Raw genomic sequence first — 15,002 nt, forward strand, 5'->3', positions numbered from 1 at the left:
CAGACTGGGCTTGTTTCCAATGGAGTTTAGAAGGGTGATTTGATTGAATCATACAAGATTCTGCACGGCCTTGACAAGATGGGCATCAAAAGGATGTTTCCCCTTGTGGGTGAGTCCAGAACTAGGGGGCACTGTTTTAAAATTAGGGGACATCCTTTTAGGTCAGAGATGAGAAATCTTTTGAAGATTGTGCGACTTTGAAATTCTCTGCCTCAGAAGGTGGTGAAGGCAGGATCATTGAATATTTTTAAGGCAGAGGTAGATAGATTCTTGTTAGGCAAGGGAATCAAAGGTTATCAGGGTTAGATGGGAGTGTAGAAATCGAAACACAAGATCATCAGCCATGATCTTATCGAATGGCAGAGCAGGCTTGAGGGGCTGAAAGGCCTACTCCTGTTCCTATTTCTTATGTTTGTCCCTATACTCTATCCAGCCCCTCATGATTTTGAAGGAGAAAAATTCACCTTGAAAATTGAAAGTTTAATTGAGGCATAACGCCATTAGCTATAAATAAGAAACTGCAGTGTACTGCCAATGTTAATTCATGAATCTTGGTTGAGCCCTTTGCTGTAGGGATCTATAAAATGCATTGTACTGTATGGAAGTATTTCTGTGATCAGAAATTGATCTAATTTTTTTTGTTTTGGAAAGTGCTAGATTTCAGGGGCACCTGATTCCAGTTGTATGTCTGAATTATAGACTTGTGTAATGGTTGAAGATGTCATCCACAAGCTGTAAGTTGTGACAGTATCTGTGGTACCTTATCTATAACTGGTGGACAGTACCTGGTTGTTATGCCTTCCATTAAACACATTTGCAAACAAAATCTTGATAAATCTGTTGCACCAAGGAATTGACTTCTGTTGTAGTTCACTGTTTTATATTGGAGCTCCTTAAATTATTCTGTCTGATAACAGTATAAATTTCAGTTAATAATTTCATCCCTTCCATTCAATATAGCACTGATAAATATTGCAGAAATAACCAAAACCCTTCAAGACAGATTGTCAAACATTTTTCAGTTTGCATTGCAAAACTTAAACTCTTGATTTATTGTAATGGAATGTATGGTAGAATATTCTGTTTCTTTTGAAACCTAGTATCTTGATACTGGATCAGCATCCTAGCATGATATTGTGGGGGCAAATAGCTTAGTGGGTTAGTGCCTGTAGTCCATCACTACTTTTCTCCCATTCTTTTGTCTTGCCAGGACTTGAAGGGATAAATGTTTTCCTTCTCTGCATAAGTATCCAGAAATAAGGCTCGATTGGCACTAGCCACCTTGTATTTGACACAAATTGGGAATGTCAATCAAACTGAGTACCCACTTATTGCAAAGTGGGCAAGAAAAATAGAGAAGAGATAAAGCGTGGGAAAGGAATACTAATGACTTTTGATACAGATGAAGAAAGTGCTTGTTGAATAAAGTTGGAAGTGGCAAAGGGAAAACTTGAAGTGGAGGAGAGCAAGAATAATCCTTAGTAGATACTGGTATTAGTGTGTTGGCTTGAGTCAGTTAGCAGCATTTCCCCCTGAATCAGATGGTTGAGTTCAAGCATGTCATCCAAACTGGTGCACTATTGTGGTAGGGCTGCATTGTCAGAGGTAGTATTCTTTTGATTAGACAATCAACACCTTGACATCTGGGACACCACCTGCCTGTTCAGGTGAAAGCTAAAGAGTTTTGACTCTTTGAGCAGTGATATCCTAGTGAACATCCTTCCCCCAACCAGTGTCATCCAAAAGTAGATTAACTTGCTAATTTGTCCCTGTTATTTGTGGGATCTTGATATTTGCAAATTGCTGTCTTGTTTTCCTACATAATCAGTGACTGATCTTACAGAGTAAATTTTGTGAAGTTCTTGATGGCTGTTTTATCTTTATGCTTATTTTAAAGTAATTGCCCTACTCCTTTTTTTTTACAGCACTTGTCAAATGCCCCTTTTTTTTGCTATCTTTGAAATCGAAGCTTGAATGATAATGGATGGGTTGAATAATGTTGCAGCTTCCATTTCAAAGTAGTTGTAAATTACTTAAAACAGCATAGTGAGGTTTGTGGTTAAAATAAAAACCAGAAACACTGTGTCACACAGCACTTGTGGAGACAGAAATAGTTAATGTTTCAGGTTGATGACCGTGCATCAGAACTGGAAAGAGACAACATTTCAAGCAAAAAGCAAAAAACTGCAGATGCTGGAAATCTAAAACAAATAGAGGCAAGGAAAGTTGTGGTGGTGGTGAACAAAAAAGAACGTTTGTGATGGGGTGGAAGGGAGGTGGGGTTAAGTGGAAAAGGATGGTGCAAAGCAGAAGCAGATGTCTCCAGATCATATTCTGTGCCCCATTTTATTTGGATGGCAGCTGTTGATGATTCTACTTTTCCCATTTACATCTCCTCTTGACTCATCTTTTGTTTCTTGTCCCATTAACATCTCCTTTTGCCTTGTACCCACACAACCCTTTTTGTCATTTATACCCCCTGACTTCCAACTTGTCACAGACCTTCCCATTGATCCTTCCCTCTGCCACTGTATTTGCTTAAAACCTCTTGCATGTGTGATTCTGATTTTCCGGTTCTGATGAAAGGTCACAACCTGAAGCATTAACTCTGTTCTCGCTCTCCACAGATACTGTCTGACCTGCTGAGTATTTCAGAATTTTCATTTCAAATTTCCAGCATCTGCAGTATTTTGCTTTTACATATGTTTAAGCTGTTTTTAGTAATTATCTAATCTCTAAAGTCTTCGTAGTTTCAGACTTACTCTGTTCTATACAAACTAAATCACTTGTCATTTCAGTGGAGAAGGTAAACTGCAAATTGTTTTGCTTTTCTTTTCTAGTTTGAATTGCATGATATTCTTGTCTTTTCAGATCTTATACAAGCTACAAATGAGACCAATGTTAACATACCTCAGATGGCTGACACACTTTTTGAGAGAGCAACAAACAGCAGCTGGGTAGTGGTGTTTAAGGCATTGGTTACTACACATCATTTGATGGTCCATGGCAATGAGGTACACTTTAATTTGTCAAATGTTATTTTTAATGTGGCTGAGAACACTTATCTAATGCAAACTGTACTATTTCAGTTCACTTGTGCGTGGAGCAATTCTGGTAGGGAAAATTAATTATTATAACTCTCATTTATACTGTGGATAAGTAAACGCTGATGATTCTAATAATTCTGTTGAAAATGTATGGGGTACCACTGAAACTGTAACTGGTTTGGCATGATTATTCATCGTGATTTTAAGTAGATTTTATGGATACAAGCCATGAATAGAGCTTCACTTGATGCTAGTGTAGTGTGTAGAATCTGATGTGCAGATTAGTACACCTGATTTTCAGACCACAGGGATTTTTTTCTTGGTGGTATTGTTCAGGAACAATATGAATTGAGTATACTCACCACTGCACCAGATTTGTGCTCTCTAAGTAGGACACTACTACCAGAAATCCTTAAATTTCAGGGTTACCTGCAATAAATTGGGGTCTGATGCATTGATCCAACAAATCTTAATAGAACAAAACTGCCTTATTTGAACCACCATGTTTTCCTGTTAATGTAATTGTATTAATTTTGACGAATCAGTAAATGTGTCTGGGAGAATGTATAGTATAGCACGATGTTGATTTGAAACTGAAAAATTAAATGACCATTGACATAAGTTGCACTTCTGTTGAATTCTTGTTGTATATATCTTCCCCACCTATTCCTATCTTCCAAAACAAATTAAGATGACATATAAAGAAATAAATTGCTTTGTCAATTCCTTTGTCTCAAGCGTATTGAAATGCAAGGGGGTGGAAACTATGCTACAGTTGTTTGCAGCTCAGTTCTGAGTTCAGCTTTGGACACCTCAGGAAGGATATGTTGGCCTTGAGGAGCTACAGCACAAGTTCACCAGGATGATATAGGGACTAAGTAGGTTTAATTATGAGGACAGCTTGCATAAACTTGGCCTGTATTCCCTTGATTTTAGAAAGTTAAATTGTGATCTAATTAAGTTTAAATAATAAATGGACTTAAATAGATAGAAAAGCTATTTGGTTAGGGATTGCAGAACAAAGGAGCACAATCTTGAAATTGGAGCTAGATCGTTCAGGGATGAAACCAGAAGTGGGTTTTTACCCAAAGAGTAGTGGATCCTGGGTTAATTAAATTTTTCAAGACCGAGAATTTTTTGTTAGGTAAGAATATCAAAGAATACGGAAGAAAGATGGATAAACTGAGTTCTGGTACATAGCCAACCTTCTAATTAAATAGTGGGACAGGCTTCACTGGTCTAATCCTGTTCCTATCACTGCAGAATTTTTTCCGATTTGCCTAATAACAAACAGGGGATTCAAGCACACATTTATTGGTCATTCCAGTGAATTTATTGTTCAAGTTATTAATACAAGCAAGCAGTGCAGGATGTGTGGGTGGAGCAAGAACACAGCTGGCTAGGTAGGTGGATGCATGGTACTTAGAGAATACTTTGCCAGTAAATTATGAAGAGGCCAGCAGGTAGTTTCTTGATTTTTGTTTTGTGGTTTAGATTAGGTAAACAAGCCTATATGTTATTGGTTTTCTTTCGTAACAGTCCTTAATGTTAAAAATCTCGCCTGTCCAATGTTACCTTTTAGATTGCTTAAAATTCCCTTCCACGATCTTTAACAAACTGGGTAACTCATCAAAATAGCCAATGACCAGGATCGGTAGTGTGTTTGGTGGTATTAGACAACTCTGGACTTAAAGGCTACCAGTTGTCCTATGCTATTGTCACTACTTCAGAATGGCGCACATGACTGCTATGGACCCATGTAATAGACTCCATACTGCCTCCGCTATGCTGTCAGACTTCCAGATAGCCCATAAGGCAATTTATTATAGCTGGAAAATTGAATGTTTGTTCTCTCTACACTAACATTGGTATCAAAGTTGAAAACCTGATGGCATTGTGAAACTTGGAATCTAAGCTTTAGCCTCTCTTCATTCCAAAAAAGGCTGGAAGAAATACTGGTGGCAATCATGCAGAAGGCATTTTTTCACTGTTCCTTTGGCTTGTATTTTTGGGGATACCAAAATCAGTAGTAAATTATTCATCTGTGATATTAGTTTAAACGCATGAGTCCTAGCGCCTGGGTCCCTTGTTACTCCCATTGGCCTACAGGCTTGTGATGATGATTATAGGAACATCGGAACAGGGGAAGGCCATTCAGCCTGTTGAACCTGGTCTGCCATTCCAAACGATGGCTGCTCGAACTTTTCAATATCTTTTACCCACACTATCCCCTTTAACCCTTACATTATTGTTGATCAGAAATCTGTCAATCCCTACCTTAAACATACTCAATGATTGAGCTTCCGTGGCCCTCTGGGGTAGAGAATTCCAGAGATTCACAAACCACTTGAGTAAAGAATTTTCTCCTCATCTCAGTCCTATGTGGCTCCCCCTTATTTTGAAATTGTGTCCCCTGGTTCTAAACTCCCCAGCCAGGGGAAACATCTTAACTGCATCTGTCCTGTCTATTCCTTTAAGTATTTTGCAGGTTTCAATGAGATTTGAAATTCTAGAAAATACAGCCCCAGTTTCCCCAATCTCCCTTCATAAGACAGTCCTGCCATCCCCAGAACAAGCCTGGTGAATCTCCCTCTATGGGAATAATATCCTTTGAGGTGAGAGGACCAAAACTGCACACATAACTCCAGGTGTGGCTTAACCAAGCGTCTCTACAATTAAAACAAGACTTCACTACTCGTGTACTCAAATCCTCTTGCATTAAAGGCTAACATTCCATTAGCCTTCCTAATTGCCTGCTGCATCTGCATGTTAGCTTTTAGTGGCTTATGGACAAGGACACCCAGGTCCCTTTGTACATCTACACTTTCTAATCTCTTACCATTTAGGAAATACTTTGCACATCTGTTCCTTCTACCAAAATGGATAACCTCACATTCGTCCACATTATATTCCATCTTCCATGTACTTGCCCACTCACTAAATCTGTCCAAGTCCTTTTGAAACCGCTTTACATTTTCCTCACAACACATTCCCACCTAGCTTCGTATCATTTGCAAACTTGGAAATATTACATTTGGTCCCCACATCCAAATCATTGATATATATTTTGAACAGCTGGGACCCAAGTACTGATCTTTGCGGTACCCCACTAGTCAGAGCCTACCAATGCAAGAATGACTCATTTATTCCTACTCGTGGTTTTCTGTCTGTTGGCCAATCCTTAATCCATGCCAGTATATTGCCTCCTATCCCATGTGCACTTATTTTACTAGTCAAACTCCTGTGGGTGACTTCTGAAAATCCAAGCATACTATGTCCATCAACTCTCCTTAATCAATTTTGTTAGTAATTTTCTCAAAAACGTTCGACAAGTTAATCAAACATGATTTCCCATTCGCAAATCCGTGCTGACTGTGCTCGATTAGATCATGATTATCCAAGTATCCATTTATCACATCCATTATAATAGATTCTAGCATTTTCCCTACTACTGTTGTAAAGCTAACAGGTCCGTAGTTCCTTGCTTTCTCCCTCCCTCCCTTAAATAGCGAAGTGCCATTTGCGACCTTCCAATCTTCAGGAACCGTTCCAGAATTTATAGAATTTCGGAAAATGATCACCAAAACATCCACTATCTCTGTAGTAACCTCTTTCAATACTCCGGGATGCAGAATATCAGGTCCTGGGGACTTATCAACCTTCAGTCCCATTAATCTCTCCAATACAACCTTCTTAATTATACTAATTTCCTTCAACTCCTCATTCTCCCTAATCCCTTGGATCTCTAAATCTAGGAAATTTCCTGTACCTCCTCAGTGAAAACAGACACAAAGTAATCATTTAGCTTCTCTCCATATCACTATTCCCCATTATGAATTCTGACACTGCCTATAATGGACCCACATTTGTCTTGGACAAATGCTTCCTTTTTACATACCTATAGCCACTTTTACAGCCTGTTATTGTTTTTTGCTAGATTGCATTCATATTCTATTCTCCCTTTCTTTACGAGTTTCTTGGTCTTCCTTTCCTGTAAGCTTAAAAATCTCTCAATCTCAGGTTTATTACTACTTCTGGCAACTTTATAAGCCTTTTCTTTTAATTTTATACAATCCTTAACTTCCTTTGTCAGCCACGGTTGACTGACCTTTTGGGGGGGTTTGCACCTTGAAGGAATGTATAGGCGCTGTAAGCTATGTAATAGTTCTTTTGAAGTCTATCCAATGTCTATGTACAGTTATATCTTTTAATATATTTTCCCGATCCACCTCAGCCAATTTGTCCCTCATGCTTTCCTGATTTCCTTTTATTCAGCTTCAGAGTGAACTACCTCACTTTCAAACATAAAGTAAAATTCTCATATTGGGGTCACTGATTCCTAAAGGTTCCCTTACACCAAGATTATTAACCAGCCCTTATTCATTACGTAATACTAGATCTAAAATAGCCTGTCCTCTAGTCGGCTCCTCAACATACTGCTCTAGAAAACCATCCCTAACACACCAGAAACTCGTCTGCCACAGCATTAGTGCTTAATTGGTTTACCCAGTCTGTATGCAGATTGAAGCCGCCCATGATTACTGTATTGCCCATGCCCCATGCTTCTCTTATCTCCTGATTAATACATGCCCCACATTACCACTACTGTTTGGTGGCCTATAAACAACTCCAACCAATATTTGTTGCCCTTTGCTGTTTCTTAGCTCCACCCAAAAAGATAGCACACATTGTTCTTCCGATCTGAGATCCTCCCTTACTAATGCACTGATCCCATTATCAGCGTAACTCCATCTCCTTTCCCTTCTTGTTAGTCCTTCCTAAATGTTGAATATCCTTGAATATTCAGTTCCCAGTCTTGGTCATCATGCAGCCATGTTTCTGTAATGGCAATTATATCATACCCATTTACCTTTATTTGTGCCTTTAGATCATCTACCTTATTGTGAATGCTGCATGCATTCAGGTAGAGTGCCCTTAACTTTGTCTTTTTGACATCATTCCGCATTCAAAGCATACTCAATGCTCTGCTTTGTTTCTCCTGCCTTCTGGTCTCACTACTACTTCCAGTTACCAACTTTACTTTTTTCCAATTTGGGCCACCCCTCTAACAAGCCAGTTTAAGCCCATCCCAGCAGCACTATCTAATCTCCCTGTGAAGATATCAGTCTAAGTCCGATTGAGTTGTAACTCACCTGGCTTGCTTAGATCCCACCTGTCCCAGAACCGTCCCAATGCCTCAGAAATCTTATGTCCTCCCTCCTATACCAGTTCTCCAGCCACTTATTTAGTTGATCAATCCTACTATTCCTATGCTCACTAGCACGTGGCACTTGGATAATCCTGAGATTACTGATCTTGAGGTCCTATTTGTTAGTTCCTGTCCTAACTCCCTGAAATCTGCTTTCAGGACCTCATCTCTCTTCCTACTTATGTCTTAGGCACCAATGTGGACCATGACTTCTGGCTGACTTTCTCCCGCCGAAGGATGTCCTGCAACCGCTCCAAGACACCCTTGCCCCTGGCACCAGGGAGGCAACACACCATCCTGGAATCATGTTTACTGCTGCAGAAATGGTTGTCTGATCCCCTGACTATGGAATCCCCTATCACTATTGCCCTTCCATTCTTCTTCCTCCCAACCCCTGTACAGCTGAGCTGCCTGTGGGGCCACAGTCTTGGCTCTGGCTGTACTCCCCTGAGGAATCATCTCCCTCAGCATCCAAAATGGAAAACCAATTAGCAAGCAGGATAGACTTGGGGGGACTCCTGCATCACCTGCCTGGTTCCCTTAGACTGCCTGATGGTCAGCCGTCCCCTTCTGACTGTATGCTTCTGACCTGCAGTGTAACCACCTTCCTAAATGTGCTATCCATGTAGTCCTCTGCCCCACGGATGTACAGCAGTGACTCCAGCCACTGCTCCAGTTCTGAAACCCAGAGCTCAAGCTTGTGTAGCTGGTGACGCTTCCTACAGATGTGTTTGTCAGAGACACATGGTATGTCCACCACTTCACACACACAGTGGGATATACATTCCACTTGGCCGAGCTGACCTACCATCCTGTAATTCCTAAAAACTATTTAGTACACTTAGAGTAAGTAGAATGAGTAGAAAAAGTTGCTGGTAACTTAAAGTTAGCGTTAGTGTAGTAAAGTTATCTTTCTTTGGTTTACTTTATTACATTATTTCACTTTGACTTGATTTAATTTTACTTCTCTATTGCTAGTGCTGCTTACTGAAATTCAAGTAGCTACTTCTTTATAAATGATGCTAGTTTTCTAGTTTTAAGCTATTTAAACACACTCCCTAACAGCAGCTTCTCACAAACCAATGAACTTAGTTTTCCTGTGATGTCCCGCCTGATTTTTTTTTCAAACTCAGCCTGCTGCCCCAGTAAAGGTGTTCCTTGCAGGCCTGGCTGTCTCTGCTTTGGGAAGGAGCATGCCATCTCCAGGTGCACAGTTTTGTAATTGTGTTTGGGAGCAAAAAAACTCAAATATTTAACTTTTATAATATTTGCATTTCTTTAATGCAAAAATTACTTAGCAATTCATGATGTGTGGAAGAAAGTAGATTGGCGGTTTCCTTCGCAAGCAGCTCTTGTTCACTGAGTGAAAACACACCTTCTCAGGGAAAATTTAATCAGTATCATCTCTCATCTTTCTAAGTTGAGAGAGTATGTCTTTGGAAAACTTTATTTGCATCAAACTATTTGCTCACTTCAGTCTATAGCGAAGTCAGTACAAACACAGATAAGGGAACCCCCCCTACCAATTACCACCTACCGACCTCCCCCAGCTGATGAATTGGCAATCCTCCATGTTGAACACCAATTGGAAGAAACACTGAGCATTGCAAAAGCACAGAATGTACCCTGGGTGGGCGACTTAATCACCACTAAGAATAGCTCTGGCTCTGTAGCACCATAGAGTTATAAAGTACAGAAACAGGCCCTTCAGCCCACCCTGTCCATGCTGGCCATCAAGCACCTTTCTATTCTAATCCCATTTTCCAGCACTTGGTCCATGTCCTGTATGCTATGGCGTTTCAAGTGCTCATCTAAATACTAAAATGTTGTGAGGGTTCCTGCCTCTACCACCCCCAGGCAGTGTGTTCCAGATTCCAGCCACCCTCTGGATGAAAAGATTTTTCCTCAAATCCCCTCTGAACCTCCCCCTTACCTTAAATCTATGCTCCCTGGTTATTGACACCTCCGCTAAGGGGAAAAGCTTCTTCCTATCTACACTATCTATGCTTCTCATAATTTTGTATACTTCTATCAGATCCCCCTCAGCCTTCTCTGCTCTAAAGAAAACACCTCTAGCCTATTCAGTCTCTCTTCATAGCTGAAATGCTCTAGCCCAGGCAACATCCTTGTGAATCTCCTCTGCACCCTCTCCAATGCACTCACATCCTTCCTATAGTGTGGCAACCAGAACTGTACACAATCCTCCAGCTGTGGCCTAACTAGCGTTTTAAACAGCTCCAATGTAACTCCTTGCTCTTATATTCTATGCCTCAGCTAATAAAGGCAAATATCCCATATGCCTTATTAACTACCTTATCTATCTGTGCTGATGCCTTCAGGGATCTATGGACATGTACACCAAGGTCCCACTGATCCTCTGTACTTCCTAGGGTCCTACCATTCATTGTGTATTCCCTTGCTGTGTTAGTCCTCCCAAAATGCATCACCTCACACTTTTCAGGATTAGATTCCATTTGCCACTGGTCTGCCCATCTTACCAGCCCATCTATATCGTTCTGTAATCTAAGGCTTTCCTCCTCACTATTTGTGACACCACCAATTTTCATGTCATCTGCGAACTTGCTGATCATATCTCCTATATTCATGTCTAAATCATTAATTAACTACAAACAGCAAGGGTCCCAGCACCGATCCCTGCAGTACACCACTCACCACGGGCTTCCAATTGCAAAAACAACTTTGACCATCACTCCTGCCACTGAGCCAATTTCGGATTCAATTTGCCAAATTGTCCTGGATCCCATGGGCTCTCAACTTGACCATTCTCCCATGCGGAACCTTGTCAAAAGCCTTACTGAAGCCCACATAGACTACATGAACTGCACTACTCTCATCTCCACAACTAGTCACCTCCTCAAAAAATTCAATCAAGTTTGTTAGACATGAACTCCCCCTGACAAAGCCATGCTGACTATTCCTGATTAATCCCTGCCTCTTCAAGTGGAGATTAACCCTGTCCCTCAGAATTTTTTCCAATAGTTTCCCTACCACTGATGTTAGACCAGCACTGACCAAACTGGCTGAGTTCTGAAGGACATAAATGCCTAACTGGGCCTGCAGTAGGTGGTGAGAGAACCAACACGAAGGAAACCCTACTAGACTTTGTCCTCACCAATCCACGTGTCACAGATGCATCTATCCATGACAGTATTGATGGAAGTAACAACTGCATAGGAACATATAAAATGTATGACACAGAAAAAAGCCATTGGCTCTTTGTCTTTATATCCAGCCTAATCCCACTTCCTAGTTCTTAGTCCATAGTCGTGTAGGTTACTGCACTTCAAGTACACATCAAAGTATTTTTTTTAAATGCAATCGGGGTTTCAGCCTCTACCACACTTCCAGGCATTGAGGTCCAGACATCCACCACCCTCTGGATGAAAAATGTTCCTCTTCAAACCTTCTCATTATTCATACTAATTTCTTAAAATCTATGTCCCTGGGTATTGACCTGTCTGCTAGGGGAATTGATCCTTTAAATCCACTGTATCACACACCAATTAAATCTCCACTTAGTCTCCCCTGTTCTAAAGGAATCAACCCCACTCTATCCAATTTTTCCTCATTGCCAGGAATGGAGAATTTTAGCTATGTCCTCATAAACCTCTTCTCTATCCTCTCTTCCTGTTGTGCAGTGACAAATTAGTGTTTTGTGAATAAAATAAAGTATCCCTTAAATCTCTTGTAAACACTTTATCTAAAACTGATCTAGACTTCAACTATTGGGTCTCTTCCTGTTCCCTTCAGTATACTTTCACAGACTCATAGATGTTTACAGCAAGAAGGAGGCCATTCGACCCGTCGTGTCTGCGACAGGCAACAAAGATCTGATGACACTAATCTCACTTAGCACTTGGCCCATAGCCCTGGAGGCTATGGCAATACAAGTGAATATCGAAACAATACTTAAATGCTATGAGAGTTTCTGACTCAACCACCCTTTAAGGCAGAGTGTTCCAGACTCCCACCACCTTCTGGGCTGTCTGCTGTCCCCTATGTATTGCTCTATTTCTTACACCCTCATTCACATTATAAAGAAGGATTTACTCAAATAATTATGCTGTAAATTTTGTAACTACAAAAATTGCAATTTCTATGCCTGTAGTTTAGGTTAATGGGACAATGGCAGGCAGAATACAGGCATCACATACCTTCACTGCATCGTCACTCCAGCCTTCCTGTTTGGGTTAATAGTCATGGTGAAATCAAAAGAGTGATGTGAATTTGCAGAGGCTTAGTTCGGTGAGAGGGGAAGTGGTGGAAAACTGGTCATGATGGGTGTATTCAATTAATTTTAGTTTGGAACGTCATTAATAAACGTTATAGAAGTGACAACATTAACTCCTGCTGGTGCAAGGTCTGTGCATGCCTCTAATGCTGATGACATCATTCCCCTGAGTCCAGCATGCCAGAGCACCTCTGCACATGCATGAAAAGCTTTTATATCTGCATGGACACGCTGCCTGCAATGAATATGGTTGGAAGTTAGGTTTAGCCTGAAGAACAAAAAAGCTTCCTATTAATTAACTGGGGACAGAGACAGGTATCCTTCTAAATTCCAATGTTGAGCCAGTCAAACTCAGAACAATAGAGCGCCCTGGCATACTGTGTATGTCTCTGGCTTACGTATCAAATTGTTGAGTTTGCCAGGGAAGATAGGCTGAACTCCAATCTCCCATGGTTAAAACTCTTGTCTAAGGAGACCCTTCTTAAACGGAAGTTGCATGAAATCAGAAGAACCCAAATCAAGCAATAATGACACATAGAGGACTTTGTTTAGCTGATAAGAACCATTAAAATACATTTGTATGAAACACCCCTTATTTCATGACTTGACTTCAAGCCTACTATTAAGTTTTGAGCTTAAATTACACTTCTGTGAAATTATATCTTTAGTTGGGAAAAAAAAAGGGGATGGCTTTGGCTGTTGCCTAAACAGAGGAGAAAACACAGCTGTGATTAAGCGACACAATTTTTGGTCCTGGCCACTGTTGATGCCATTGTTTGCTATGACGTAAGGGAGCAACAGAATCAACTGCGTAGTCCGGCGTTGGCAGCAATTGACAAATCGTTAATGACTGCAAGTCTGGTTCTCATGGTTCATGGTTTAGTGATCTGATTGAATAAAAACTAATTGAAGTTCAAATAATCTTCGTCATTGACCTAATAATTGATTACAATAGAATTGGATCAGGGATAGTCTCCCTCACGCCTTAGGACATTTCTGAGGTGCAGATTGAAGTAAGATAGATTTTTTTTTACTAATGAGCTGTTATGTGAAATTTTAGCTTTTTCAAAATGCAAGTTAATTTTTAAAAATTATTCCTGGGATGTGGTTGATTGTCAATCTTAATTGCCCTCAAGGTGATGGTGACCTGTTTCTTAAACTATTTTAGTCCCTGTGGTGATGGTATTCACACAGTGCAATAAGGTAAGAAGTTCCAGGAACTTGATCCAATGTTGATAAAGAAACAACAATATATTTCCAAATTAGGATGGTCTGTGACTTGGATGGAAACTTAAAGCTGTTGGCATTCCTTTGCTCTTCTAAGTATTAGTGGTCTAGGGTTTGGGAGGTGCTGTTGCAAACTAGACTAGTAGCTGCAGTGCATCTTGTAGATGGCAGGCACTATAGCCACATTGTGCCAGTGTACGGGTATTGAATGGTTAAGGTGATGATGGGATACCAATGAAGCAGACTGCTTGGCTTGAATGCTGGTGCCAGAGGACTGGAGAATTGCAAATGTTACACCTTTGTTCAAAAATGTAATGCAAGGATAACACTGGCAACTACAGACCAGCCAGTTTTACTTCAGTGGCAGGGAAACTTCCTGAAACTATAGTGCAGGACAAGATCCAGGATCACTTGGACAAGTTGAAGATAATTAAGAAAAGCCCGCATGGATTTATTTAAGGGAAAATCATGTTTAACTAACTTGTTGGAGCTTTTTGAAGAGGTAGCAACAGTTGACAAGAGCAACACTGATGATGTGTATATGGATTTTCAAAAGCATTTGATGCAGTGCCACATAACAGACTTGAGCAAAATTCTAGCTCATGGAATAAAAGGAAAAGTAGGCACTTTGATAAGAAATTGACTGAGTGACAGGAAACAGAGTAGTGATAAATAGTTGCTTTTCAGATTGGAGGAAGGTCTGTAGTGGAGTTCCCCAGGGGTCAGTATTGCGACTCTTGCTGCTCTTTGATATATATTAAAGACCTAGACTGTGTTGTTCAGGGCATGATTTCAAAATTTGCAGATGATATGAAGATTGGAAACATTGTCAACTGTGATGAAGATAGCCTTGAACTTCAAAAAGACATAGACATTTTGGTGGATTGGGCAGACAAGTGGCTGATGAAATTCAGTGCAGAGAAGCGTGAGGTGATTCATTTTGGCAGGAAGGATATGGAGAGACAGTATAAAATAAAGGGAGAAACTCTAAAGGAGGTGCAGGAACAGAGGGACCTTGGTGTATATGTACATAATTCATTGAAGATGGCAGGGTATGTTGTGAGATCAGTTAATAAAGCATATAGTATCTCAGGCTTTATAAATATGGGCACTGAATATAAGAGTAAGGAGGTCATGTTGAACTTGTCTACGACACCAGTTAGGCCTCATTTGAAGTACTGCATCCAGTTTTGGGCACCATACTTAAGAAACGATGTGAAGGCATTGGAGACAGTACAGAGGAGATTCACAAGAATTATTCCAGGAA

At 40.4% G+C, this 15,002-nt stretch overlaps 1 protein-coding gene across 20 annotated transcripts in view; it reads left to right on the forward strand.

Moving 5' to 3' along the window:
* Positions 1-15,002, forward strand: part of snap91a (synaptosome associated protein 91a) — a 216,495-nt gene that overhangs the window by 54,720 nt on the left and 146,773 nt on the right. For 19 of the 20 annotated variants that reach the window (XM_041187597.1, XM_041187601.1, XM_041187596.1 and 16 more), the window contains one exon: positions 2,872-3,014. The exons of the other annotated variant lie outside the window; for it this stretch is intronic. In XM_041187597.1, coding sequence (XP_041043531.1) covers positions 2,872-3,014 — 143 coding nt within the window. The remainder of the gene's footprint in view (positions 1-2,871; positions 3,015-15,002) is intronic. 20 annotated transcript variants of the gene reach the window in all.

The sequence above is a fragment of the Carcharodon carcharias genome, chromosome 5 (genome assembly GCF_017639515.1).
Source record: "Carcharodon carcharias isolate sCarCar2 chromosome 5, sCarCar2.pri, whole genome shotgun sequence".
Taxonomy (NCBI): Eukaryota; Metazoa; Chordata; class Chondrichthyes; order Lamniformes; family Lamnidae; genus Carcharodon; species Carcharodon carcharias.